At 45.3% G+C, this 24,860-nt stretch overlaps 1 protein-coding gene across 2 annotated transcripts in view; it reads right to left on the reverse strand.

Moving 5' to 3' along the window:
• Positions 1–419: 419 nt before the first annotated feature.
• Positions 420–24,860, reverse strand: part of C7 (complement C7) — a 38,024-nt gene continuing 13,583 nt past the window's right edge. For both annotated transcript variants that reach the window (XM_083402777.1, XM_083402776.1), the window contains exons 8-18: positions 24,528–24,771; positions 22,288–22,401; positions 20,663–20,829; positions 17,158–17,386; positions 14,592–14,763; positions 13,298–13,385; positions 12,167–12,299; positions 9,655–9,846; positions 6,197–6,293; positions 4,784–4,968; positions 420–1,775 (exon numbers count right to left, since the gene is read on the reverse strand). In XM_083402777.1, the coding sequence (XP_083258903.1) occupies positions 1,588–1,775; positions 4,784–4,968; positions 6,197–6,293; positions 9,655–9,846; positions 12,167–12,299; positions 13,298–13,385; positions 14,592–14,763; positions 17,158–17,386; positions 20,663–20,829; positions 22,288–22,401; positions 24,528–24,771 (1,809 nt within the window). In that variant the 3' untranslated portion in view covers positions 420–1,587. The remainder of the gene's footprint in view (positions 1,776–4,783; positions 4,969–6,196; positions 6,294–9,654; positions 9,847–12,166; positions 12,300–13,297; positions 13,386–14,591; positions 14,764–17,157; positions 17,387–20,662; positions 20,830–22,287; positions 22,402–24,527; positions 24,772–24,860) is intronic.

The following is a 24,860-nucleotide window of genomic DNA, read 5'->3' on the forward strand; positions in this document are numbered from 1 at the left end:
CCTTTAAGCTCAATGCTCTCTCTCTGCTGCTTCCCACTGGCCACATTTTACTTTACAGTCATACCTTGGAAGTCAAATGGAATTTGTTCTGGAAGTCCGTTCAACTTCCAAAACATTCAGAAACCAAAGCATGGCTCCTGCAGCCCGTCAGAAGCTGTGCCGGATGTTCGGCTTCCGAAAATCATTCGCAAACTGGAACACTCACTTTTGATTTTTGATCGTTCGGGAGCCAAGGCGTTTGAGATCCAAGGTACGACTGTACTGTCTTAAGAGTAAGGCTACATCATGTTGCATCACCCCCAAGGCATTCTGGGAAGTTAATTTATATCTCACCTTTCCTCCCAAAGGAGCCCAGGGTGGCAAACAACAAGTTATAAAACAATTCCAAGGGGATTATGAACAGGAATCACACCAAAGCCTTTTTAAAAAAACAAACAAACACAACAACCATTATTTATTGATACAAGATAAGTCATGATCTTTGAGTATTTCAGGATGGCTCGGTACAGTCCATCTGCTTGCTTTAAGACAATATGAAATAAGTGTTCTGGGTTATTGCTGGCTTGAGACAGCTAAAGACCTACTAAGCAAAATGTACTACCATACTCTAACACAGTCATCTTCAACTTCTCCAAACCCAGTTTAAGCATCAACTTGCAGCAGAAGGGTACTCTAGTAATCTCAGTCATGGAATTCCTGTATGTCCAACTTTCTTTGTTTTCCTCTTTCACTCTCTTTCTTCTCGGTTTCCACCACCCAACTTCTCCCTCTTTCCTCTCTTAAAAGACAGCAAACCTTCCAATAAATAAGCCAGTTAAATGGTGGAGTTGCCACCTGTTGTGATCAGCCATATTGGTCAGTTGACGTCCAAGCGCTCTAGAATCTGGCATAGTCAAGAAGCAGAGCTAACTGTGAGCCTATGGAGATATTCTTGGCCATTTATTAAATTTATATCTGAACCTTCCTCCCAAAGGAGACCAGAGAAGAAGAGAGGGGAGGCCTGGTTTTCCATGGGCGAGTCAGTAAGTGCAGAGAACAATTTAATAGCACATCACTAGTTTCTTCAGATGCCCTCCTTTACTTTCTCCCATACCAATGAACAGCTGCCATTTAACACCACAGGAAAAAGTAAAGTGCCACATCTGAAGTATGAATAAAATCTATCCTGTGTTTGACACTGGGTGGGCTGCTCCTCTATGACAGCCATCGGGGGGGGGGGAGGATGCACTCCCCCCCCATATGTCCTTGAAATAAACAAGCCTTCTCTTCCCCTATCACCTACAAAGTTATATCCATTTTGCTAGTTTTAATAATCCTCACCCCACCATTCTCCTGACCCTTTACTTTTTTATTTTATTTAGAAGAACATATAAACTGCTTAATCAAATGGTTCCTAAGCAGGGTAGATAAAACAAAATAAAAGAATTCTCAATAATATACAAATGTAATCAACAAAAACCAACAAGTATACATAACTGAGTTATATGCCCCAGAGAGATTTGGCCAAGGGTTTCAGCAGTAATGTAATACAGTGTATAACACACTGGAAAGCCGAGTGGTTATCCTAGTGCAATAAGCAAACATAGACTAGGGATTTTGTACATCGCACGGTCTTATGCTAACAACAGTGATATTCTCCCCCTGGCACTTGAGGATGCCAGCCTCGCATTCAGTCATGGTCTGCTGTGCGACCCTTCCTTCCACTTCAACGCAAATGCTTATTCCTGTGTCACCGCATTGTCCAGCTTCTTTGCACGTGCACTGGTTGGTTGGATCTAAACAACCGCCACAAATGAGAAAAATTAAACAATAGTGAATGAGACAGTAATTCATCCAACGACCTGGATTAACAAGCAGCTACAGGAAGACCAAAAGAAGCCAACTTCGCAGGCGTTCCTTTTATCCTCCCCAGCACCAATGCAAGGTTTGGGGCTGGTTTGGGGAAGCTCAGCCGCTCAGGCAGATGATATACAGCCTCAGCGGGACTCAACCATCTCCCAGAGTCTCTTGGAGACAGCTGCTTCTGAAAGGAGGAGGGGGGCCTGATGTTTAAACACTGCACCTCTCCTTATCTCAGCTAGATGCCTCTCTCCCACTTTATTGATACAAGATAAGTCAAGACCTTTGAGTATTTCAGGTTGGCTGACAAAGTCTGGCTCTGTACAGCCCATCTGCTTGCTTTAAGACAATATGAAATAAGTGTTGTGTTACTGCTGGCCGGGGACGCGGGTGGCGCTGTGGGTAAAAGCCTCAGTGCCTAGGGCTTGCCGATCGAAAGGTCAGCGGTTCGAATCCCCGCGGCGGGGTGCACTCCCGTTGCTCGGTCCCAGCGCCTGCCAACCTAGCAGTTCGAAAGCACCTCCGGGTGCAAGTAGATAAATAGGGACCGCTTACTGGCAGGAAGGTAAATGGCGTTTCCATGTGCTGCGCTGGCTCGCCAGATGCGGGTTTGTCACGCTGGCCACGTGACCCGGAAGTGAGATGGGCGCACCGGCCTCTTAAGTGAGATGAGTCTGTCAAGACTGGACCGTACGGGCAGGGGCACCTTTACCTTACTGCTGGCTTGAGACAGCTAAAGACCTACCAAACAAAATGCACTGCCATACTCTAACACAGTCATCTTCAACTTCTTCAAAACCACTCTAAGCTTCAACTTGCAGCGGAGGGGTTCTCTAGTCATCTCAATCATGGAACTCCAAATCTTTCACCATATACTGTATGTCCAACTTTCTCTGTTTTCCTCTTTCAGTCTCTTTCTTCTCTCAGCTTTTCTCTCAATTTCCCCACCCAACCTCTCCCTCTTTCCTCTCTCAAAAGACAGCAAACCTTTCAGTAAATAAGCCAGTTAAATGGTGGAGTTGCCACCTGTGTGATCAGCCATATTGGTCAGTTGACGTCCAAGTGCTCTAGAATCTGGCTTAGTCACACAGCCCACTCCTAAGTTCTGCACGGGGGGCGTGGCGTTGGGCACCACAGGGGTCGGTAGGGCGGCATGGGAATTTCCAATGCGGCACAGCAACTTTGATTTCCTAAAAAAAAAGCTCAGTAACTTTGCACTGCCCCAGGTGCTGATTTAAAGATCACTCTGCAAATATCATTATCTCCTGAAATGATCAGCAAGCAAACCTGGCAGGCCACTTCCTGCAGCTTGCCAGGACAGATCTAGCCCTGATCCACCCCTACTTTGAAGTGCAGGGTTGCAGTTAAGTTTTGGTTTTGCACAAATTGCCAGTGTATGTGTGTAGGAGAGGGAGCAATCTAGAGTGAAATTCATGTGGGGTACAAGGAGCCATCAATGAATTACATGGGTGCAGTGGGTGTTTTGTGTCATATTCTATCTTATTACTGTTGTAAGCTGAGATAGACGGATAATTAATTACGGTCAAAGACCAGCTTACATAACATAACAAAATAAAAACAGAGTTCATAAAGATAAAATATACAATTGGAGCAGATTGCAGCAATAGCTCATGTGTTAAAATTGTTGTAAGCTGTATTTTTTCTGCTGCTCAGTAAGTTGTTCAGCCTTGGGTAAGTTTTACTCATCAAAGCATCCTGGAAATATTTTAAAATAAATAATTCTTTAACACCCTCCCCTTCTATGCTGAGCCTGCAACACGAGAACGGGCCTTCTCTGCAGTGGCTCCCAGTCTGTGGAATGCTCTCCCCAGGGAAGATTGCCTGGTGCCTTCACTATACACCTTTAGGCACCAGGCAAAAACGTTCCTTTTTAACCAGGCCTTTGCCTGACCTGATCTACATCCTATACTCTTTTTAAAATGCTGGCTCTTTTTAGGGTTTTTTTTTTTTATTGGGTTGCTGTTTGTATTTTGATTTTATGTATGTGATCCTTCATGTCAACCACCCTGAGACCTTCGGGTATAGAGCAGTATAGAAATAAAACAACAACAACAACAACAACTCCCTTACCTGTACATACTAGGGTCCAATCAGGCAACTGGGTTTTAAATGAAAAACACCCGCTTCTATAAAGTGAACATAATTTGTAGTTTGGTTCAAAGAATGTTCCCTAGAACCCTGCAGTACGGGTGTACTGGTATTCCTCAGCAAGCAAATCAATGAGAAAAGTAAGTTTGAAGACCACCATTGTACACTTCATCCTATAGCTAACCTTTGCTCTCATCTCTGGTAACAAATCATAATTTTCCTTCTCCATAGTTCTGAAGCTCTCTGCCAGAAACAGAGCAAATGCCCCAGCTAACTCTGGGGAGGGTAACCCTAAGATAGTAAAGGTAAAGGAACCCCTGACCATTAGGTCCAGTCATGGACAACTCTGGGGTTGCAGTGCTCATCTCGCTTTACTGGCCGAGGGAGCTGACGTACAGCTTCCAGGTCATGTGGACAGCATGACTAAGCTGCTTCTGGCAAACCAGAGCAGCGCACAGAAACGCTGTTTACCTTCCCGCCGGAGTGGTACCTATTTATCTACTTGCATTTTGATGTGCTTTCGAACTGCTAGGTTGGCAGGAGAAGGGACCGAGCAACGGGAGCTCACCCCGTCACGGGGATTCAAACCACCGACCTTCTGATTGGAAGCCCTAGGCTCTGTGATTTAACCCACAATGCCACCTGCGTCCCAACCCTAAGATAACTCTGCACTAAATCTAGGTCAACCACATATTTTTTTCTTCAAGCTTGCTCCTGCTATTCCCAGTAAATCACATTTAGAAGTACCGGGGTGGGGTGGGAAGCAAGTGCACCCACAAATTGAATTATCTGGTCAGGAATTTGGGTGCAGAAGGATGTTGGGGAAACCTCTTACCATGACATGTCTCCCACAGCTGGCATGAGCCACAAGGTCTTGTGGATTCAGCAGGAGTCCTGCAGGTTTCCTTGCTGACCAAAGCATATTGCCTGCCCATGCACTCCAATGCATGTAGCTTGCAGATGGTTAGCCATGTGCTTCTCTTGGTTCTTTGGTCTGTAGCACAGATGTCCAGGGAAGAGCTGGGAGGAAAAGGAAGAAATCACACTATTGACAGGGGGCTGAAATTTACAGCAGGGTTGGGGAATCTGCGGCCTTCCAAGATGTTGTTTGACACCAACTCCCATCAGCCCCAAAAAGCGTAGCAAATGGTGAGGGATTTTTTTTTTTAATTTATACCTCGTAAATGGAACACATTCTAAAAACCAACAAAGCAAAAACATTTCAAAACAGTTAAAATATTCCGAAAAGAATTAAAAACCTACAAGTTAAAACACCCTAAAAGCAGTTGTGGTTAAAAACAATGATCCCAGGGTTGGAAGGAACAGTATTCTTCAGCCACCAAATGCTTGAGTAAACATGGATGTTTTCAAATCCCCCCTGAAAGTTGATAAAAGGGGAAACAGGCATACCTCGATAGGGAGGGCATTTCACTATTGGGGGACTACCACTGGAAAGGCCCTGTGCTAAGTCTGCGCCAACCAGCATGATGGGAATTGTAGCTCAACAAAAACTGAAAGGTGACAGGTTACCTATCCCTGCTTTACGGGGACAGCCTGCACAATTTGTGACCCACAAAGCCAAATGCTTCCCATCAACCAGAATTCTCTACAGTCCGCACAGCAAAATAATGATGTGTGGACAGTTTAGTATAAACCCGTCAATGACATGTTGCAGAATATACCCACACAAAAAATACACCCAGCAGTCTGGAGGGCCCTCAGGTATAAACTTAAAAGAAGAATGTCAGGTTGGGCACACATTACTTGACAGAGATTCCCAATATCACAGGACGGATTCTCCAGCGCTTCAGCGGAAAAAGGGAATCAAATTATTTATTACTTATCTGACTAGCATCCCCCAAATAAAAACCATCCATTTTTATTTCACATGCTCACTTGCCTTTGTTAGAAAAAGGTCCCTGCAGGATCTAAGGTAACTCGCTGCCACACTTCCAAATCTCCAGAATATATGTTTTTGTCTCCTTTTCTCTCCCTGTTTTACACAACCAAAGCCCTCTTTCCCCTTTCTGTTCTTTTAGCCAAGCTATCTCTCTACTAATACCAAACGACAGCTCCATCAAGGCAGGTAAAAAGATGAAAAGGACTAAAGTGGGACAGGGCTGAGAAAATGGTATTTTATTGCTAGCAAAGCTCGCTTTATTTCTCCAAAGCTTTCTAATCTGTCATGGGCTCATGCCCTTGGAGGGTTTAGCATTCTAACAGAAATGAGATACCTATGGCAACTCACCCACATTCATACGGCATCTTACACACACATTTTGCCTCTTGGGCTTTCTCCCATGGCTGGCATTCTGGGGCAGCTGGCCCAGTATCTGTGCTGGGAACTGAGGAGAAAGAAGAAACAGACGATAAAGATATGGAATGAGCAGACTGGCCAGAGATCATCTTGATAGCCCTGGCAGAGCCGACAATGTTCCTTCCTGCTTTGTTTTCTCTGGCGTTGGGTGGCGAAGCATTTCCTCTCCTGCGATCTCAATGCCAGCAGCAGCAAATTTATTATCGAGCCTCCGCAGCCATACACGCTGATAAGGCTTCTCAAAGCGCTCTTCCCTTCTGACAATCCCCAGTCACAAAATGAGCCTGGCTCCTAGCTAATTTCGAACACTGCCCTTTTAACTCTGTTAGCGTGTTCGGTAAGACGTCAAGATCATCCAAGCGTTATGTGGGTTCGGCAGGAAGGGACACATTTCAGCAGCAGGACATCTGCTTTGCATGCAGAAGGACTCAAGTTCAATCTCCAAATTTGGGCTGGGAGTGTGACCCCTGCTTGAAACCCTGGAGAGCTGCTGGCAATCAGCGAAGACAACGATATATTTTATTTATTTCATAAAATTTATACACTGCTTGATTGTAAAAAAAAAAAAGCACCTAAAAGCAGTTTACTAAAGAGTTAACACAATAAAACGATCACTGAGGAAACAAAAATTGATGCAAAACTTTTGAAAACCGAAAACAACAATAGGCTAAAAAGCAGACCAAAGCGCACATCAACTTCTTACATCTCTTGATAGGCTTGTCAAAACAATAGTATAATAATAATAATAATAATAATAATAATAATAATAATAATACCCCACCCATCTGGCTGGGTTTCCCCAGCCACTCTGGGTGGCTCCCAACTGAATATTAAAAACACAACACAGCATTAAACATTAAAAACATTAAAGAGGGGTGCCTTCAGATGCCTTTTAAAAGTCAGATAGTTGCTTATTTCCTTGACATCTGATGGGAGGGCGTTCCACAGGGTGGGAGCCACCACCAAGAAGGCCCTCTGCCTGGTTCCCTGTAACCTCACTTCTCGCAGTGAGGGAACCACCAGAAGGCCCTCAGAGCTGGACCTCAGTGTCCAGGCAGAATGACGGGGGTGGAGATGCTCCTTCAGGTTGTGTTGTCAGCAGGTGCCAAAAAGAGCACATTGAAGGTGCCTGCCTGATATCTGTATGCAGGGAGTTTCAAAGGATAGGGGCAACCACACTAAAAGACTGAATTCTCACAAATGTGGAAAGGGTGTTATGTGGTACCTGTGTCAATTCCACTGATCAAAGCGGCCGAGGGGGCGCATATGGGGCAAGACGATCTCACAGGTAAACTGGCCCCCTGGTTGTTAAGGCCTTTATATACAGATAGTAACACCTTGAGCTTGGCCCAGTTGCAAATCAGTGCAATGAAGAAGATGGAGCCAGTGGTCTCACTCGCTATAAGGCAGCGTTCTATGTTCCTCTCAGTCGGTGGGCTTTGCTGGAAGGAAAGCCGTTTGGGAATGGGGCCTCAGTTTCCCTCTCTTTCCCTGGGCTGGGAGCAAGTGGGGAAGAAGAACAACCAGCCAGCTCAAAACAAACAGTGGTCTGATTTGCTTTCTGCAAGAATCCAAAGAAATGGCACAGGCTGCCCTGCTAGAAACCTGATGGGAAAGGAAAATCGGCTGCGAATGCTAATGCTGTGCACCTTGTAGCCTACGCTCAGCCTGTAAACAAAACCATCTATCAGAAAGACACCATAAGACTCCGGTGACCTTTGCTCCAAGAAGAGATGCGTGCCGAGCCCCACCCCTGAGATTTCTTGGAGATTGGGGGCGCACATAGCAATACAGAAGAACAACCACCAAAGAACCAGGAAAGGAAACTGCACAAATTTGATGCTTGATGACTGGCCTGTTTGTGGCCTTTTCTGTTCGTGAACCTCCGGTCCTGAGTTATTTCTACTTGAAATGTAATCCCAATCCACCAAAACATAATTAAAAACCTCCCCCTTTGCAGCCTCTGGAGCGACTAGACCTGTCTTTTGCCTCTGGTTTTACAATGAGGGGAAAATCTATTGATTTTTTCCCCTTCACAGTACCATGACTCAAAAAGGCCAATTATGCTTACTTTAGAAGCTCTCACAACACAGTTAATGCAACACAGTTAATTTTTAATATACCTGTTTTAAGACAACTCATTTCTTTTGTCCACCTTTTTGTGAACTTTTTTTAAAAAGGCATTCTCTCCCCATCCTTCTCCTCTCACACTGTGCAACTTACCAGTGCAAAGGAACATGGAATGTTTCGGGGAGGGGGGGCGTCCAAGGGATGCCATAGCTGGGACTGAGAACATGGGTGCTATGGTGTGTTGTTGCTGCACAATTTAGTAATGCTGGGAACCAGAGGAAATGAAGTTGGATGCTGCAGCAAGTGCCCACTATAATGCTATGAAACTCAACCTTCTCCCATTGAAAATGAGGGAAAGAGAGGAGTTAAGCCTACCAGCTGACTCCAAATTGGTAGCATTACTATTATTATTATTATCATCATCCCACCCAGGGCTTTTTTCAGGGGGAACTCACAGGAACTCAAAGGAACAGTACATTTCTGAGCACAATTCAAAGTGTTGATGCTGACCTTTAAAGCCCTAAACGGCCTCAGTCCAGTATACCTGAAGGAGTGTCTCCACCTTCATTGTTCTACCCGGACACTGAGGTCCAGCGCCGAGGGCCTTCTGGCGGTTCCCTCACTGCGAGAAGTCAAGTTACAGGGAACCAAGCAGAGGGCCTTCTCGGTAGTGGCACCCGCCCTGTGGAACTTCCTCCCACCAGATGTCAAAGAGAAAAACAACTACCAGACTTTTAGAAGACATCTGAAGGCAGCCCTGTTTAGGGAAGCTTTTAATGTTTAATAGACTATTGTATTTTAATAGTTTGTTGGAAGCCACTCAGAATGGCTGGGGAAACCCAGCCAGATGGGCGGGGTATAAATAATTTTTTTTTATATTATTATTATTATTATTATTATTATTATTATTATTATTATTATTACTCAGTTCCAGCACCTCTCAGGTGAGCACCATTGCCATTCTAAGAGAACAAAGGAGGTCACAGTGAGTTCTGGCACCTCTTTTTCTAGAAAAACAACACTGATCCCTCCCTTCCTAATAGCAGGAAGCAGCTCTTGCACACAGGCAAAAATGACAAGACTTGCCTTCCTTCAAATAGGAGAAGACTCTCTGAAATCCAGTTAATGTCTCTGCACCCAGTGAATAGCTTTTGCGGTGCAGGGTGTTGTTAAATGGCTGAAACTGATCTGGTCTTAACATGCTCAGTTAAGTTTGGGTAGTGGAATGCTTCTCTGGAGGCCCACAGGAGCTGCTCTGAAGTTTCCAAAGGAAGATCAGGCTTCAAGTGCACCCAAAAAATTGCCCTAGAACTACGTACCCCTCCTCCGGCACTGGATATTGTTGACGTTAGGAGACCACTTCAGGGTGGGTTCGCACAAAAGGACAGCTGCTCCTTCCAACTGCGTGTCTTCTGGGCACGACAGCTTTACCTTCTCTCCAATCTGATACAACGGTTTCACTGGATCTGCACTCAGTCCTCCTTCCAACGCCGGCAAGACACAAGCCGTTTCTAAGGAATAAAGAGGAGAAGCAAGCTGTGGGGGCTGGTTCATTAGGGTGAACATTAAGGCCCTGCCCCAAAGATAAACAGGGCAAGGGTGAGCCGTGTCAGCTATAGCCAGAGCTCCTTGGAGGGAGGGAAGAATGAAAACACATTTGTATCCCTAGCCCTTGAGGGCTGTGAGGTGAAAACAAATGCTCCCTCTCAGCAGTCACCTAGAAGAAGAAGAAGAAGAAGAAGAAGAAGAAGAAGAAGAGGAGGAGGAGGAGGAGGAGTTTGGATTTGATATCCCGCTTTATCACTACCCGAAGGAGTCTCAAAGCAGCTAACATTCTCCTTTCCCTTCCTCCCCCACAACAAACACTCTGTGAGGTGAGTGGGCTGAGAGACTTCAGAGAAGTGTGACTAGCCCAAGGTCACCCAGTAGCTGCATGTGGAGGAGTGGGGAAGCAAACCCGGTTCACCAGAATACGAATCTACTGCTCTTAAGCACTACACCACACTATTGTTACTCCTTTCCTCATCTCCTTCGGTAATGGTCTTGAACAGCTGCATGACAGAAATTTAAGAATGGCATCTTTTCCTGGCATAGAATGACCACTCTCCACATCAAATGAAGGGCGCCCTTTGCGTGCCCACGCACAGCACCCCTGATACTACATGACTCCTGGCGGAGCGCTCCTGGACTGCCTCTTCAAGTCGCAAACCTTGAGGTTCCTGCCAAACCTCCGTTCAAAGAGCCAATTGCGACTGGGGAGGCAGAGCTAAGTGAGTGGAACAATAAGGGTTGGGTCCACTCTTTATGCATAAAAGGGGCGGAGCTGACATGGGAACTCTCAGTCAGCTCCAGAGCTTCACCCGCCCTACCCGCCCTTCGTTTAGGCCTTTTATTGCAGGTTAACAACTTCTTTAGGGACGCGGGTGGCACTGTGGGTTAAACCACAGAGCCTAGGACTTGCCGATCAGAAGGTCGGCGGTTCGAATCCCCGCGACGGGGTGAGCTCCCGTTGCTCGGTCCCAGCTCCTGCCAACCTAGCAGTTCGAAAGCACGTCAAAGTGCAAGTAGATAAATAGGTACCACTCTGGCAGGAAGGTAAACGGTGTTTCCGTGCGCTGCTCTGGTTCACCAGAAGCGGCTTAGTCATGCTGGCCACATGACCTGGAAGCTGTACACCGGCTCCGTCGGCCAATAAAGCGAGATGAGCACCGCAACCCCAGAGTCAGCCATGACTGGACCTAATGGTCAGGGGTCCCTTTACCTTTAACTACTTCTTTACAGGTATGCAGGCACTGTTACAGTCTTTTTTATTTTTTTATATTAATGTTTATTATTTTTTAAAAATATATATTTTTATTAACAATTTCAACATGCACACTGTCAAAACATATCATATTCATTATTTCCCCCTTTCCCCCCTTCAAACCCTCCCTCCCCCCTCAAGAGTTCCCTCAGTTCCTCTCTCTGATTTCTCAGCACATATTGTTCTCTGCATGTTATAAAATTATACATATCCTTACATTATCTATCTATCTATCTATCTATCATCTATCTATCTATCTAATCTATCATGTTATCAACAAATAAATTTGTGCATGTTTATTCAAAACCGGCCAAGGGGTCCAGTTCATTTTGCTGTCTTTTTAGATAATTTGTAAAAAGCTCCCATTCTTCCTTAAAGTCACAGTTGTCCTTGTCCCGCAGTTTGTATGTCAATTTAGCCAGTTCTGCATAGCTCATCAAGGCCCTGCTACAGTCTTACAATGAAGGACCGGGAAGGAATTTCCCTGCATTGGCAGGTTTTGCCTTCCCCGTAGCAAATCGTCACAACTTTGGCGGTTATAGGCCTTGGGCAGAATCCTTTAGTCTATCTTACCTAAATGGGTAGGGGGTGTGAAGCGTTGACACATGCCCCCCCCCCACGGCAGTGATCCCAGGGTTCCCTGTTAAAGGGGTTGTGTTGAGGGGAGTCACTGGCCATGCGCTGAAAGGTTGTCAGTGCACTCCCCTGTGTTGCGGTGAAATAGGGGGCAGGCTCTCTGCTTAAACATACGTCTTCCAGAGCCAGCCCAGTCCCCAGACAGATTGGCTAACCCTGATGTGCCCCAGATCCCTGGCCGGGGACTGGGAGGGATAAACGACCAATGCCTAAGCCAAGGTCTTCCTACATCTGAATCTTTAATAAAGTTGTGGCCAATTTTAATCCCATAACACGTTGTCACGAGTCATTATTCCACCCGGGTGTCGCCTGGGGTCGGGGGGGGGGCTCTGCCTGGGCACGCAAATGTAAATGGTGAATTGTACTTTGTAGCCAGGTTTACAGACACATACTCTGGCAGCTCATCTGTCCAATGGTCCACCTCAAGCCTTCGCCACAGGTCACCACCGGGTCCCCCACAACAGCATATCCATTATTGCAGGTGTAAATGATGCTCTTCCCCACAGGATAGGATGAATCGGCATCCTAAAAAGTAGAAAAATTGAGGGACACTGAGTGGAGGGATGCCTCTCTATTCTTACATGCTTGAATAATTCTGACATAATTATTCAAAATATACAGCGTTATAGAATTTTTTGATTGCATTTTTGAATGATCAGCATCGTGGCCCAGGACATGGATATTTCTGCCTAGGTAAACTTGCTTACTGCCTAAATAAACCAGTGAACCAGCAATGAAGTCCATATATGAAATGGTACAGTGGTACCTCGGGTTAAGAACTTAATTCGTTCCGGAGGTCCGTACTTAACCTGAAACTGTTCTTAACCTGAAGCACCACTTTAGCTAATGGGGCCTCCTGCTGCCGCCGCACCGCCGGAGCCCAATTTCTGTTCTTATCCTGAAGCAAAGTTCTTAACCTGAAGCACTATTTCTGGGTTAGCGGAGTCTGTAACCTGAAGCGTATGTAACCAGAGATACCACTGTACAGTAGTACCTCGGGTTAAGAACTTAATTCATTCTGGAGGTCCATTCTTAACCTGAAACTGTTCTTAACCTGAGGTACCACTTTAGCTAATGGGGCCTCCTGCTGCTGCCGCACCACCGGAGCACAATTTCTGTTCTCATCCTGAAGCAAAGTTCTTAACCCGAGGTACTATTTCTGGGTTAGCGGAGTCTGTAACCTGAAGCATCTGTAACCTGAAGTGTCTGTAACCCGAGGTTCCACTGTAGTGCAATCAAAGTACAAACATATGGACTCAGATGTTAAGTTCCACTGAGTTCAATGGGGCTTACTCCTGGGCAAGTGGGAATTACAGGTGGCCTTCAGATCCTGTTTGGATTACTACAACTTCCATCAGCCCTGACTGTTGCCCATGCTGGCTGATGGAAATTGTAGTTCCACAACATCTGGAGGTTACCGCATGGGCTACATTAGAGGTACGCAGAACTGCAACCTAAATTTTACTATTCTTATCTATGCAGAGAACCTTCATAAGGAGGGCATTTTATTGTGCTTCACTTACCTGCACATATCCATTTTCCAAGGGGGGAGGTGGTGGGCAGGATTCTGTGCCCAGCGTAGACACATCAAAGCAGTGTGGTTCTATTGAACTAGAAAGCAAAACATTATGATTATAATTTATTTCAGAGTTCAAGAGATTTGTCACCTTTCATTTCAAAACACTTTACTTCTCAGAGGGGTCTGTTTCTGCAAGGCCATTAAGCTTCTATCAAATTTAAATTATCAGCATCTGGAGAGGGACACAAACACACTCATAGAGAAAAAGCAGCTAATGGATGCTCACCAACTTTTGTCCCTTTCTTGTCCCAGCCTAAATGAAATGCTCCAAATCCTTGCATGAAAAAAAGTTAGTTTGAGCTAACTTTTCCCAGGTCACAAATAATAAATACTTTTTCCAGGTCACAAAAAATTATCTAATGAGATTGAAAAATTGCAACTTAAAGAAAGTGTTTACCGTATTTTTCGCCCTATAGGGTGCACCGGCCCATAGGATGCACCTCGTTTTTTTTGGGGGGGGGGGGGAAATGAATAATAATAAAAAAATTCCCCTTCATTTTTGGAGGGGGAAAAGTGCGTCCTATAGGGTGAAAAATACGGTATATCCTGATCATACAACTGGATTTTCCAACCAGAACTGTGCTTGCCCAATTTCTGCAATGTTGCCATTTCAGGTCCTCCCAAACCATTTGTTGAAGGCACTGAAAAGTTTCATCTTAAACACTTGGTAGACATTTGTGGTGATTTCAGAACTCCAAGCCATTCACCCATCTTGCACCCAGCACCAAAACTGGGTCTCCCTGTCTCCATGTTGTTTTATAATTATTCTTACTACTTTATGAGCACAAAGTAAAAATGGTAGGATGTGTGGCAAAATCAACACAGAATGCCTGTAATACAACATAAGAAATAAAAGAAGCAATTGAAATACCATTAAAAGCCAACAGGCATATTCAGTGTGATGGATGTGCTGTCTTCTGTCTTCAACCACAAATCCACAGATGCACTGTAGACCACTTGAATGAACCTTGTGGATCACTGGTGGTCCAAAGATCACTGTTTGAGAACCATTTCACTACACCATGTATATGGGCTGACCTCCAGATGTTGTAGGATGACAACTCCCATCAGCCTCATCTAGCATGACCAGTGGTCAGGCATAATGGGAACTGTAGCTCAGCAACTTCAGGAGAGCAATACATTGACTCTCTCTTCAATGTATAATTTGCAACAAGTCTCAGGTGACTCCAGGACTTGCCAAACCATCTTTCCTCTTAGCAAGTATCATTTCCACCTACCGAAAATGTTGCAAATCCTCATCCTCACACTGGCGGCTTTCAGCTGCTTCTCCAATGCAGGACCTTCCACCGCCACTGGGACTGGGATTATTACAGCTTCGACTTCTTGATTTCCTTCCTCCTGTACAAGAACTCCATGAGGACCAGCAGCTCCAGCTTCCATCAATGACTCCTTCATAATGGCAGGAAAGGCCATGTATCATTTTTCAGTGGATCAGACACAGGATACTATGCAACTCACCGTCACAAGATATTCACCTGCACCCTCCTCCCTCTGGAGGGAAGAGCTTGAAACCTGGACAATATTAGGAAATTTGATATATTTGATTCCCCTTAAGGAGTGAGGGCAAACTGCACCCTTGTCTATGCACCAGCTTTCAATATCAGCTGCTCCCCTTCTTAGAGGTGAAAATAGCTAAGCTGTTAACTATTACAGTGGCCCTACAGTTCACACGTCCCTACAGTTTGGGACGTGGGTGGCGCTGTGGGTTAAAGCCTCAGTGCCTAGGGCTTGCTGATCGAAAGGTCGGCGGTTCGAATCCCCGCGGCGGGGTGCGCTCCCGTTGCTCGGTCCCAGCGCCTGCCAACCTAGCAGTTCAAAAGCATGCCAGTGCAAGTAGATAAATAGGGACCGCTTACTAGCGGGAAGGTAAACGGCGTTTCCGTGTGCGGCTCTGGCTCGCCAGAGCAGCGATGTCACGCTGGCCACGTGACCCGGAAGTGTCTTCGGACAGCGCTGGCCCCCGGCCTCTTGAGTGAGATGGGCGCACAACCCTAGAGTCTGTCAAGACTGGCCCGTACGGGCAGGGGTACCTTTACCTTTACCTTACAGTTCACACATTGTTGCAACTGCACAGAAGACCAACTGAGATTATTTGGCAGAGCCCTAGGTGATTTGCAATAAATCAGCAAGAGTTCATGACTCCCAGTTGTTTGACAATCGCAAGTAAGGAGGGGGCAGAAATCCTGATGTGCTGATTCCTTATCTCTCAGCACCAGTGTTTGTCACATGTAAATTATGGGTACATAATTCCTTGCTGTTAACTAAAGGCTCGGGACGCGGGTGGCGCTGTGGGTTAAAGCCTCAGCGCCTAGGGCTTGCCGATCGAAAGGTCGGCGGTTCGAATCCCCGCGGCGGGGTGCGCTCCCGTTGTTCGCTCCCAGCGTCTGCCAACCTAGCAGTTCGAAAGCACTCTCGGGTGCAAGTAGATAAATAGGGACCGCTTACTAGCGGGAAGGTAAACGGCGTTTCCGTGTGCGGCTCTGGCTCGCCAGAGCAGCGTTGTCACGCTGGCCACATGACCCGGAAGTGTCTTTGGACAGCGCTGGCCCCTGGCCTCTTTGAGTGAGATGGGCGCACAACCCTAGAGTCTGTCAAGACTGGCCCGTACGGGCAGGGGTACCTTTACCTTTACCTTTAACTAAAGGCTCATCCAGACTCCTTTTGCACCATGCTTTCTAGGCACAGATCAACACTTAAAAGCACTTTTTTGTCCTAGTACTTTCCCCAGGAAACCTGCATTTTACTGCTGAATCAGAGCAAATGGCAATTCACAGAAAAGCTGACTGTTGTCCCCCCCTGCCCTGGTGAATCGTAATCCCGATTCCCAGCTTTATTTTTTTCCCCAAAGAGCAAGCTTCCAGGACTTGTATAACCTGAGAAATGAGAGGAAATGCACAGGCACTATTCTCATTGTTGTGAGAAACTGGCCTGCTCCCCTATTTGGTGTTTTGCTTTAAAAAATCCTGTGGATGCCTATGGAAAGCAGATGTGTACCTTCCAGCATGTGACTTACAGAATGTGGTGGGTTATTATCTCCAGCTCCTCAGCTATCATTTTTGCATCAGACTCTCCTCCCCCTGAACCACTCTTTTGCTTCCAGGTTCAGTTGAAACCAGGTTTACTAGAACCAGGTTTGGTTGAAACCAGGTTTACCTTGAAGTTCTAGTAAAAGAAATGCAAGTTACAGTAGATCCTGCAAGCCTGCCTCTGGCGTTGCAGAGGCCAGAGAAAAGAGTTGGTCCTTTTGCACTATAAGGACCTATCCACACTTTCGCTTAACCCATGCCTAGAAAGCATGAGTCTGAGTGGTTTCCCACTTGACCCATGCTTTGTAGGGAGAGGTCCAAGTGGTATTGCCTTTGCCCCACTGCCCCCCCCCAAACCCCACTTTTTAGCACTAAATCAGAACAAAAAGGTAACTGGCAGAAAACCTCATTGCTGTTTGCTCCAAGTCAGCACTAAATATCACAGGCTTCCTCAACCTCGGCCCCCCAGATGTTCTGAGACTATAATTCCCAACATCCCTGACCACTGGTACTGCTAGCTAGGGATCATGGGACTTGTAGGCCGAGGTTGAGGAAGCCTGAAATATCAGGTTTCCCTGGGGGTGGGTCAGCAGCAGGAGAAATGTAGTGCGGATAAGCCCTAAGTAACTTCAAATCACAGTAACATCATGCATGCATGCATGTGTGTGTGTGCATTTGGGGGAGGGCCTGTAGTGTCCACACATTGCACTACCTGCTTTAAACACCTCCACTCTAAAACAGGAGAGAAATTACTTGCCTGGCTGGTCTTGCACAAGAGTTCCCAGTTCACAAGCTGCTCCAAAAGTATACGGTTTGCAGAAGCATAGGCACTGAGTTTCCACAACAGCCGGCTCACCGCCATTTCGACACGGGCGGCATTTGCAGGGATCGTTTTCGCTCAGGTAGTCTTCGATGGCTCGTTTCAGGTGATGCCTCTTGATGGATGCACAAGGTACCTCCTTCACCAGCTCATACAGTGGTGTGAGCTATATATATGTATATATATATATAATTAACATGTCCGACTGTTTGTTTGTTTTCAAAGAACATTACTTTTTTCTTACATTCTACTTGGCTCCCCATTTTTTCTCCATGAGGCGGGAATTGCACTCAAAAGTTATTCAAAGGGAGAGAAGATGAAATTCACATGTGGGGTGCAGTGTTTTTGTTGAATTTTCCCTACTTTTGAGTAAGGTGCACATGTTTCAATTAAAACTCAGGAGAAGACACCTGGAGGCAATTCCTCCCATGGTTGTTGTTGTTTTTAATCAGTAAGTGTGGACAGCTGGGGAGGCTGCACAGTGCTGGTCTGATCTTTATTAGAAAGCAGAAACACCCCCCCCCCATGCCTAGCTACCTTGCAATGATGAGGGGTGCGCTCAAAACCCCTGAAATTTTAAAGGAATTCTCAACTGCCCTGAGAATTAGGCAGGGGAAAAAATGAAACCTATTTTCTTCTCAGGGGAAGAAAACTTCTGTGAAATTGGAGACCAAATTTTGGCACAGTATTAATTCTACTCTTGCCTCAAGAAACTAGGAGCAATGGTCAATGCAGCCAACATTAATGCTTGTGAGTCCTGTGTGATTAACATTCCTGTAAAAATCAGTGGGACCTAAATGACCTTTATTTGTTACAATCATGATAATAGGGCTTCCAGGTGGTCTTTCACTCAAGAGGTGGGTAGGTTCAGACCTGCTTAAGAGTGACAGAGAACCTGAGCATCCTCAGACTATTCCTTGGACATCAGAGTGGAAAACTTCTATTGTTTATTTTTATTTTATTTTTTAACTTTGCCTTTTGCCGTATTTCTAGAGCAACTTCCAAAAGGACAGCAGCAAAATTAACAGATGAAAGACAACAATAATGACTAAATAGCCCAAAATAATCAGTAGTTAAAACTATTTTAATTGCCAGTGGAATCCCTTTAAGAATTAAAATTGCATGTGGCGTGCAAGATGCAGCGTGTACATCTCAACCTGGTTTACATTATTTTTTTCTTTGCATAGTCCTAAAGCAAGTCCATCTTCTGGCAGATAAAATAAAAAAATTCCTTCCAGTAGCACCTTAGAGGCCAACTAAGTTAGTTATTGGTATGAGCTTTCGTGTGCATGCACACTTCTTCAGATACACTTTTCGTGTGCGTGCACATCAAAGCTCATACCAATAACTAACTTAGTTGGTGTCTAAGGTGCTACTGGAAAGAATTTTTTTATTTTGTGAATGTTAGAATGACATCGGATGGAGGTTAATGGGTTATTAGCAACAATGCGGTTAAGTATGAAAAACCTGAATTAAGATAAAGATTAAGATATACCAAAATATTAAGATAAAGACTAAGATAAGATAGAGGGAAGGGATTTGCTGATTAAATTTCTAACCTGGAATACAGTGAGGGGAGGTGTGAGGAAGTCTGGGAAATAAGTAAATGCAAGGAATTCTATGAAAATGGAAATGTTTTTATTTGTATTTCTTTTGTTTTTGTATTCTTTTTTGTATTTTTGTACTGTTTTTTTTCTTTTCTTTATGTAAAAGCCTTAATAAAAAAATTATTATTAAAAAAAGGAATTTTTTTATTTTGTTTCGACTACAGTAGACCAACATGGCTACCTACCTGTAACTAGAATTTTCGCAGATACTTCATGAAAAAAGTGGACCGTGTTTTCAGGCGAATAAGTATTGACCTGTGCATCTGTTGAGGTTTTGTCTTTGGGGGGGGGGGGGGTGTTTCATTCATTAGATGAAGTTAGTCAGTCACCCAGGATAATGTTTGCTGTGTGATGCCTATACCTAACCAAACTTGCTCATGTGGGCTACACAGCTGGCAAGCGTTGTGCACATGAATCTCAATTATGCCAAATGCAATAACGCTGAATTGCTTTGCTTAACTCTGACATCTTGAAATTTCTGCTTACTCACTGGATCTGAGCAAACTAGATGCTCAGACTGAGTATAGGGACCTTAATTAACTTGCAAACAAGGTACAATGCTCACAGGGATTTCTGCTTTTATTTGATTTATTTGACTTAGCAAGCTCAGCAGCAACTCCCTTTCACTTGAATAGCGTTTTCTGGGGAAACTGCAATGAAGGAGAAAAAGAAAGGAGATTTTTTAAAAAGTGGGCATGAGTAACTTATACTAAATGGAAGTCCTGTCTGGATCTGGGTGGCAGTAGCCATGTCAGGGACAGTGATGGTAGAGCTGCTTCGGGATATATGGAGTGGTATTGAACTGAAGGCATAAGCCTCCCTCATGATGCCTTCCAGTAGGAGTCCTCCTTTTGCACTTATAAGAAGCCAATAGACATTCTCAGATGGTCACAACTCAAGGATGCTCAACATCATGCCCACTGCCTTGCTCCTGATGCCCAAGCATTGATTGTTCCTTTCTAAAAACAGAGCCTCTGCATGCACACATGATATCCACATAAGTTCTCTGTGTGTGATGAGTGAAGCCTGCATTTTGCAGTGCACCAGATCACACTCAGGGATGAGGGAGAAATTTGGTTCAGTTCGCATTAACTGCGAACCGATCTAATTCGCAACCCCCAAACCAAGATGCAAAGCGAAACCAAACTATCCTTTGAAATTTGCACGCCTCTGAACTTTGCGATGCCATTCTCCAACCAAATAATATGTAGAAAAATGCACATGTCTGGGGGGAAGTGTGCATAAAATTCTGAGCATTCTTAAAAAATAATAATACAAAAATGCATTATATTAGGAGAAATTGCTTGCAGAAATGTGTCTATTAGGCAAAATTGGGCATACAAAAATGTTTACATTGGGATAAATGTGCACTAAAACACTGATTAATTTTGGGGAGAAGATATAAAGAGGCATTTTGTGGAGAACTGAATGTAAGACTGGAAAAATGAAAGTAGCCGAAATAAACCGTTGCACCTATCTCTAGGGTTCATGCAGCATGCAAGTGGCATGTGTGTAAGCTCTGTGCAGAAGATGAGATCAACATTTGAAGGTTGGAAACAATGACAAAAAGCATGATAAGAACATAAGAATAGCCCTGCTGGGTCAATGCAATGGTCCATCTAGTCCAGCATCCTGTTCTCACAGGGGCTGAACAGCTACCGTGGAAAAACCCGCAAGCAAGATTCTAGCACAAGAGCTCTCTCTCCTCCTCTGGCTTCCAGCAATTGGTATTCAGAAGCATATTCCCGCTTCATGTGCTGAAAATCCCTGGCGTTTAGCTGTGTGAGAATGATTCATCTAATGAAAAAAATTAATCACACAAATCAGAGTTTTACCTTTTGCTTAATGACTCTAGGAGAATAGGACACCGATCTAGCCCAGAAGGAGTACCGCTGAGTATTTGCCACAGGATCATTTATGTCCATGTAGCTTAGCCCAGCTACAGCTCCGGGACTTCCTCCCTCTACTAACGGGTCAGCTCGAATCTGATTGCTTCTGGTACCTGGAAGCACAAAAAGAGCACAGCATTTTAAAAACAAGCGTTTTATATTGCCAAACAGTTGTGTCGTGGGACGTACAATTGACATTTAAATGAACTTAAGAACATGTAAATTAAGTACAGTCGTACCTTGGATCCTGAACACCTTGGTACTCGGATGCTTTGGCTCCAAAAAGCTGCAAACCCGGAAGTGAGTGTTCCAGTTTGCGAACGTTCTTTGGAACCCAAACGTCCGACGGGGCTTCCGATTGGCTGCAGGAGCTTCCTGCAGCCAATCAGAAGCCGAGCTTTGGTTTCCGAATGTTTTGGAAGTGGGACGGACTTCCGGAACGGATTCCGTTCGACTTCCAAGGTACGACTGTATAGTATAAGAACATAAAAGAAGATCCTTCTGGATCAGGCCAGTGGCTGACCTAGGCAAGCAACCTATTCTCACAGTGGCCAATGAGAGGTTTATAGAAAACCTACAAGCAGGACTCAAGCGCAAGAGCCTTCTTCCCTAATGTGGCACCTGATATTCAGAAACATGGCTGCCTCTGACCTTGGAAGCAGGGCACAGCCATCTCCATGAATGTTCCTAACCCTCTTTGTAAAGCCATCCAAGTGTTAGAATTCCTGCTCCATGATTGCAGTCATGGGATTGTTGTCTTTCACATGACGGTGTATGTTTTGACTCCACAGAGTGGGAAGTGACGGAGACAGGATGTTTGTGTTGCTGTGTTCCGTGAAGTGGGACTATTATCCTTTGTTTTTTCCTCTTTGCTGTCTGATGCTAGAGAGAGAGGGAGCCATTTTGCAGTGCTCTGTGCGTGTTTCTATGTAAATAAAGTAGATTAGCCAAAATGCTGAGTTGCTGGGGTTCTGTTCTGCAACTGCGCAAACTCTGCGGATCCCTAAGTGTGCCGGTATCAGTTGGCATCGGCCGCTGTGATGTTTGGGCTGAAGAAAGTTTATAAAGCTCCCGAATGATCGACCAGGAGGGAGGAAACATGCCCGTCAGGCATGTGTCTCTACCAGGGTCCTACTCGAGTGTAGGCTGAACTCCTGACACCAAGTTGGGGGCCATCATTGAGTCAAGGCTGGTTCAGCTGCAGGTCAGCACAAAGACTCGGAGACAAGCAGTAAAGTTGATTCTTTGCTCAAGGAAACAGAATACAAACAGAGAAACCTACGGCAAGACTGGCCTCGGTTAAGCAGTTGCCAGAGCCTCGCACTTCCCCCTGCATCTCCTCCACGTCCACCTGTTTTCCCAGCAGCCTTAAACTCCTTCAGAGAAGGGCCCCATGTGCTCTCTTCTCTGCTACATGCTTCTTTGTGCCCTTGGAGACAAGGGAGCTGCAGAGCTGAATACAGCAGGACAGGCCGGCTGCTGTTTGCTTTAGTGAAACATTCCAATCGGTTAAGCCAGATGACTGCTATTGATCAGGAAGCCTCTCCAAGAACACACACACAACTATTTACCTGAAGATTGCTGCAGCAGTTGATCTAGTTTGTTGCATTCTGTTTTCTTCTTCTTTACGAACCAAAAATTCCAGCCTGATGAAGTGCATTTGTGCATGTCCAGTATGCTCAAACCTAGTCCAAGAAATGGGCATTAACCTTGATGATCAATGAACGATCGATGCAATCATTTCCAATGTGCAGGAAAATAATAATAATAATAAATTTTATTTATATCCCGCCCTCCCCAGCCGAAGCCGGGCTCAGGGCGGCTAACAACTATAAAATAGTGCAACATTATAAAAACATTACAAAAATTAATTAAAATCAAAATTGATGGCAACCATAAGCTAAAGTTTTGTAAAGATTGCCAAAGGAGGGAGTCAGGTTGCACCCTGACCAAAGGCCTGGTGGAACAGCTCTGTCTTGCACGCCCTGCGGAAAGATGTCAAGTCCCTTGTCTCTTGTGACAGAGCGTTCCACCAGGTTGGAGCTGCAGCCGAAAAAGCCCTGGCTCTAGTTGAGGCCAGCCTAACCTCTCTGTGGCCTGGGACCTTCAAGATGCTTTTATTTGAAGACCGTAAGTTCCTCTGTGGGGCATACCAGGAGAGGCGGTCCCGTAGGTACAGTTCCACAGAACTGTGTACCAAGGTAGCTTGGAACTTCTTAAGCAAGATGGATTTATTTACTGATTTGCTTGTTTATTAAGAGCTGCATCCCACCTTTCTGCCTAAGCGAAAGGCTTCAAGGCAGCCTACACATTTTTTAAGGTCTCAAACAGAACTGTAAAGGAACCATCAACAGGCGACTCCAGTCTCTGGCTCCATCAAGGCCAAGCACAACTTGCCAGAAATCAGCTGGCAAGCAGAGATGAAGATGCTGACATTACCTATATTAGTAGATGAAGACGCAGGTGAATAGCCATTTAGATGGTTAGTGTCACAACCTACATAGGCTAGCTGCATGAATCTTTAACCATCTTGGGGGAGGAAGGAGGAAGGCTAACAAAAGAGGTAAGTATCCCAGACTCTGGAAGAGGGAGAGGAAATCTGGTAAAAATGGTGAGTGACAGCAGCACCCAAAGGAAGGTGGGAGGAGAAAAACAGGTTTGGATATACCAGTGGCAGCCTGTAACAGGAGATCTGTGGATCATACAGCTAATAGGGGTAAGAAACAGGGTCAGCGCCAAGGACTCCAGTGATTTAAAGGGGGTCTGAGCTCTTGTAGCAACAACTCCAACCAGTATATTCTGAAGTAAGAGTATAGTCGCATTCTGAGGGTCCTCTGGGGGTGGGAGGGAGTGGGAAAACAGAGAGTGAATTTAATGGCTGATACACCGCTGTGGGTTAAACCACAGAGCCTAGGACTTGCTGATCAGAACGTCGGAGGTTCGAATCCCCGTGACGGGGGTGAGCTCCCGTTGCTCGGTCCCTGCTCCTGCCAACCTAGCAGTTCGAAAGCATGTCAAAGTGCAAGTAGATAAATAGGTACCGCTCCGGCAGGAAGGTAAACGGCAGTTCCGTGCGCTGCTCTGGTTCGCCAGAAGTGGCTTAGTCATGCTGGCCACATGACCCGGAAGCTGTACGCCGGCTCCCTCGGCCAATAAAGCGAGATGAGCGCCGCAACCCCAGAGTGGGTCACGACTGGATCTAATGGTCAGGGGTCCCCTTTACCTTACACCATTGTATCCCACCGGCAAAACAGCGACAGTCTGGAAGTGTACTAGAACTAGATTCTACTCTTGCTTACTAGGTTAAGGGCATTAACCTCCGCATTTCATATAAACAGAGAATAATGTTTTGGGGTTTCTCTGCTGCTTGCATGCAAGAATAGAATGCATTTTATTCCCAAACTCACTCCTTTATACTGAAGTTGGCGCTGTGGTCTAAACCACAGAGCCTAGGGCTTGCCGATCAGAAGGTTGGCAGTTCGAATCTCCGTGATGGGGTGAGCTCCCGTTGCTTGGTCCCTGCTCCTGCCCACCTAGCAGTTCGAAAGCACGTCATAAGTGCAAGTAGATAAATAGGTACTGCTCCGGTGGGAAGGTAAATGGCGTTTCCGTGCGCTGCTCTGGCTTCGCCAGAAGCAGTTTAGTCATGTTGGCCACATGATCCAGAAGCTGTATGCCAGCTCCCTCGGCCAGTTAAGCGAGATGACTGCCACAACCCCAGAATTGTCTGCGACTGGACCTAATGGTCAGGGGTCCCTTTACCTTTACCTCACTCCTTTACTATTTGGGAATGAGTGCACCGGTACACTACCTTGTGCTTTTGCACTGTCTGAAGCAACATGAAACAGAACTTTGTAATGTCCTCCCAAAGAACCAGAGTGCAGGAAATGTGTTCCGAAACGTTCAATCAGCCTTCGGTATGCATTATATTCATAGAAGGTGGGAAGGTTAGCAAGCTCTTTCCAGAAGGGCTCAGCAAGATTTAGAAGTTCCGGCTGTTTATTGATGAACTGAGCAACTTCCACACTGTTTTCGATAACCATGAGCAGATTACTCTAGGAAAGCAAAAAGAATATATAGAACTCAGGCAGTTATTTTCACAATAGTAGGAAAGTGTTTATAAAAAGAGCAATTTACAGCTGAT

The sequence above is a fragment of the Podarcis tiliguerta genome, assembly GCF_965153285.1.
Source record: "Podarcis tiliguerta genome assembly, chromosome: 11".
Taxonomy (NCBI): Eukaryota; Metazoa; Chordata; class Lepidosauria; order Squamata; family Lacertidae; genus Podarcis; species Podarcis tiliguerta.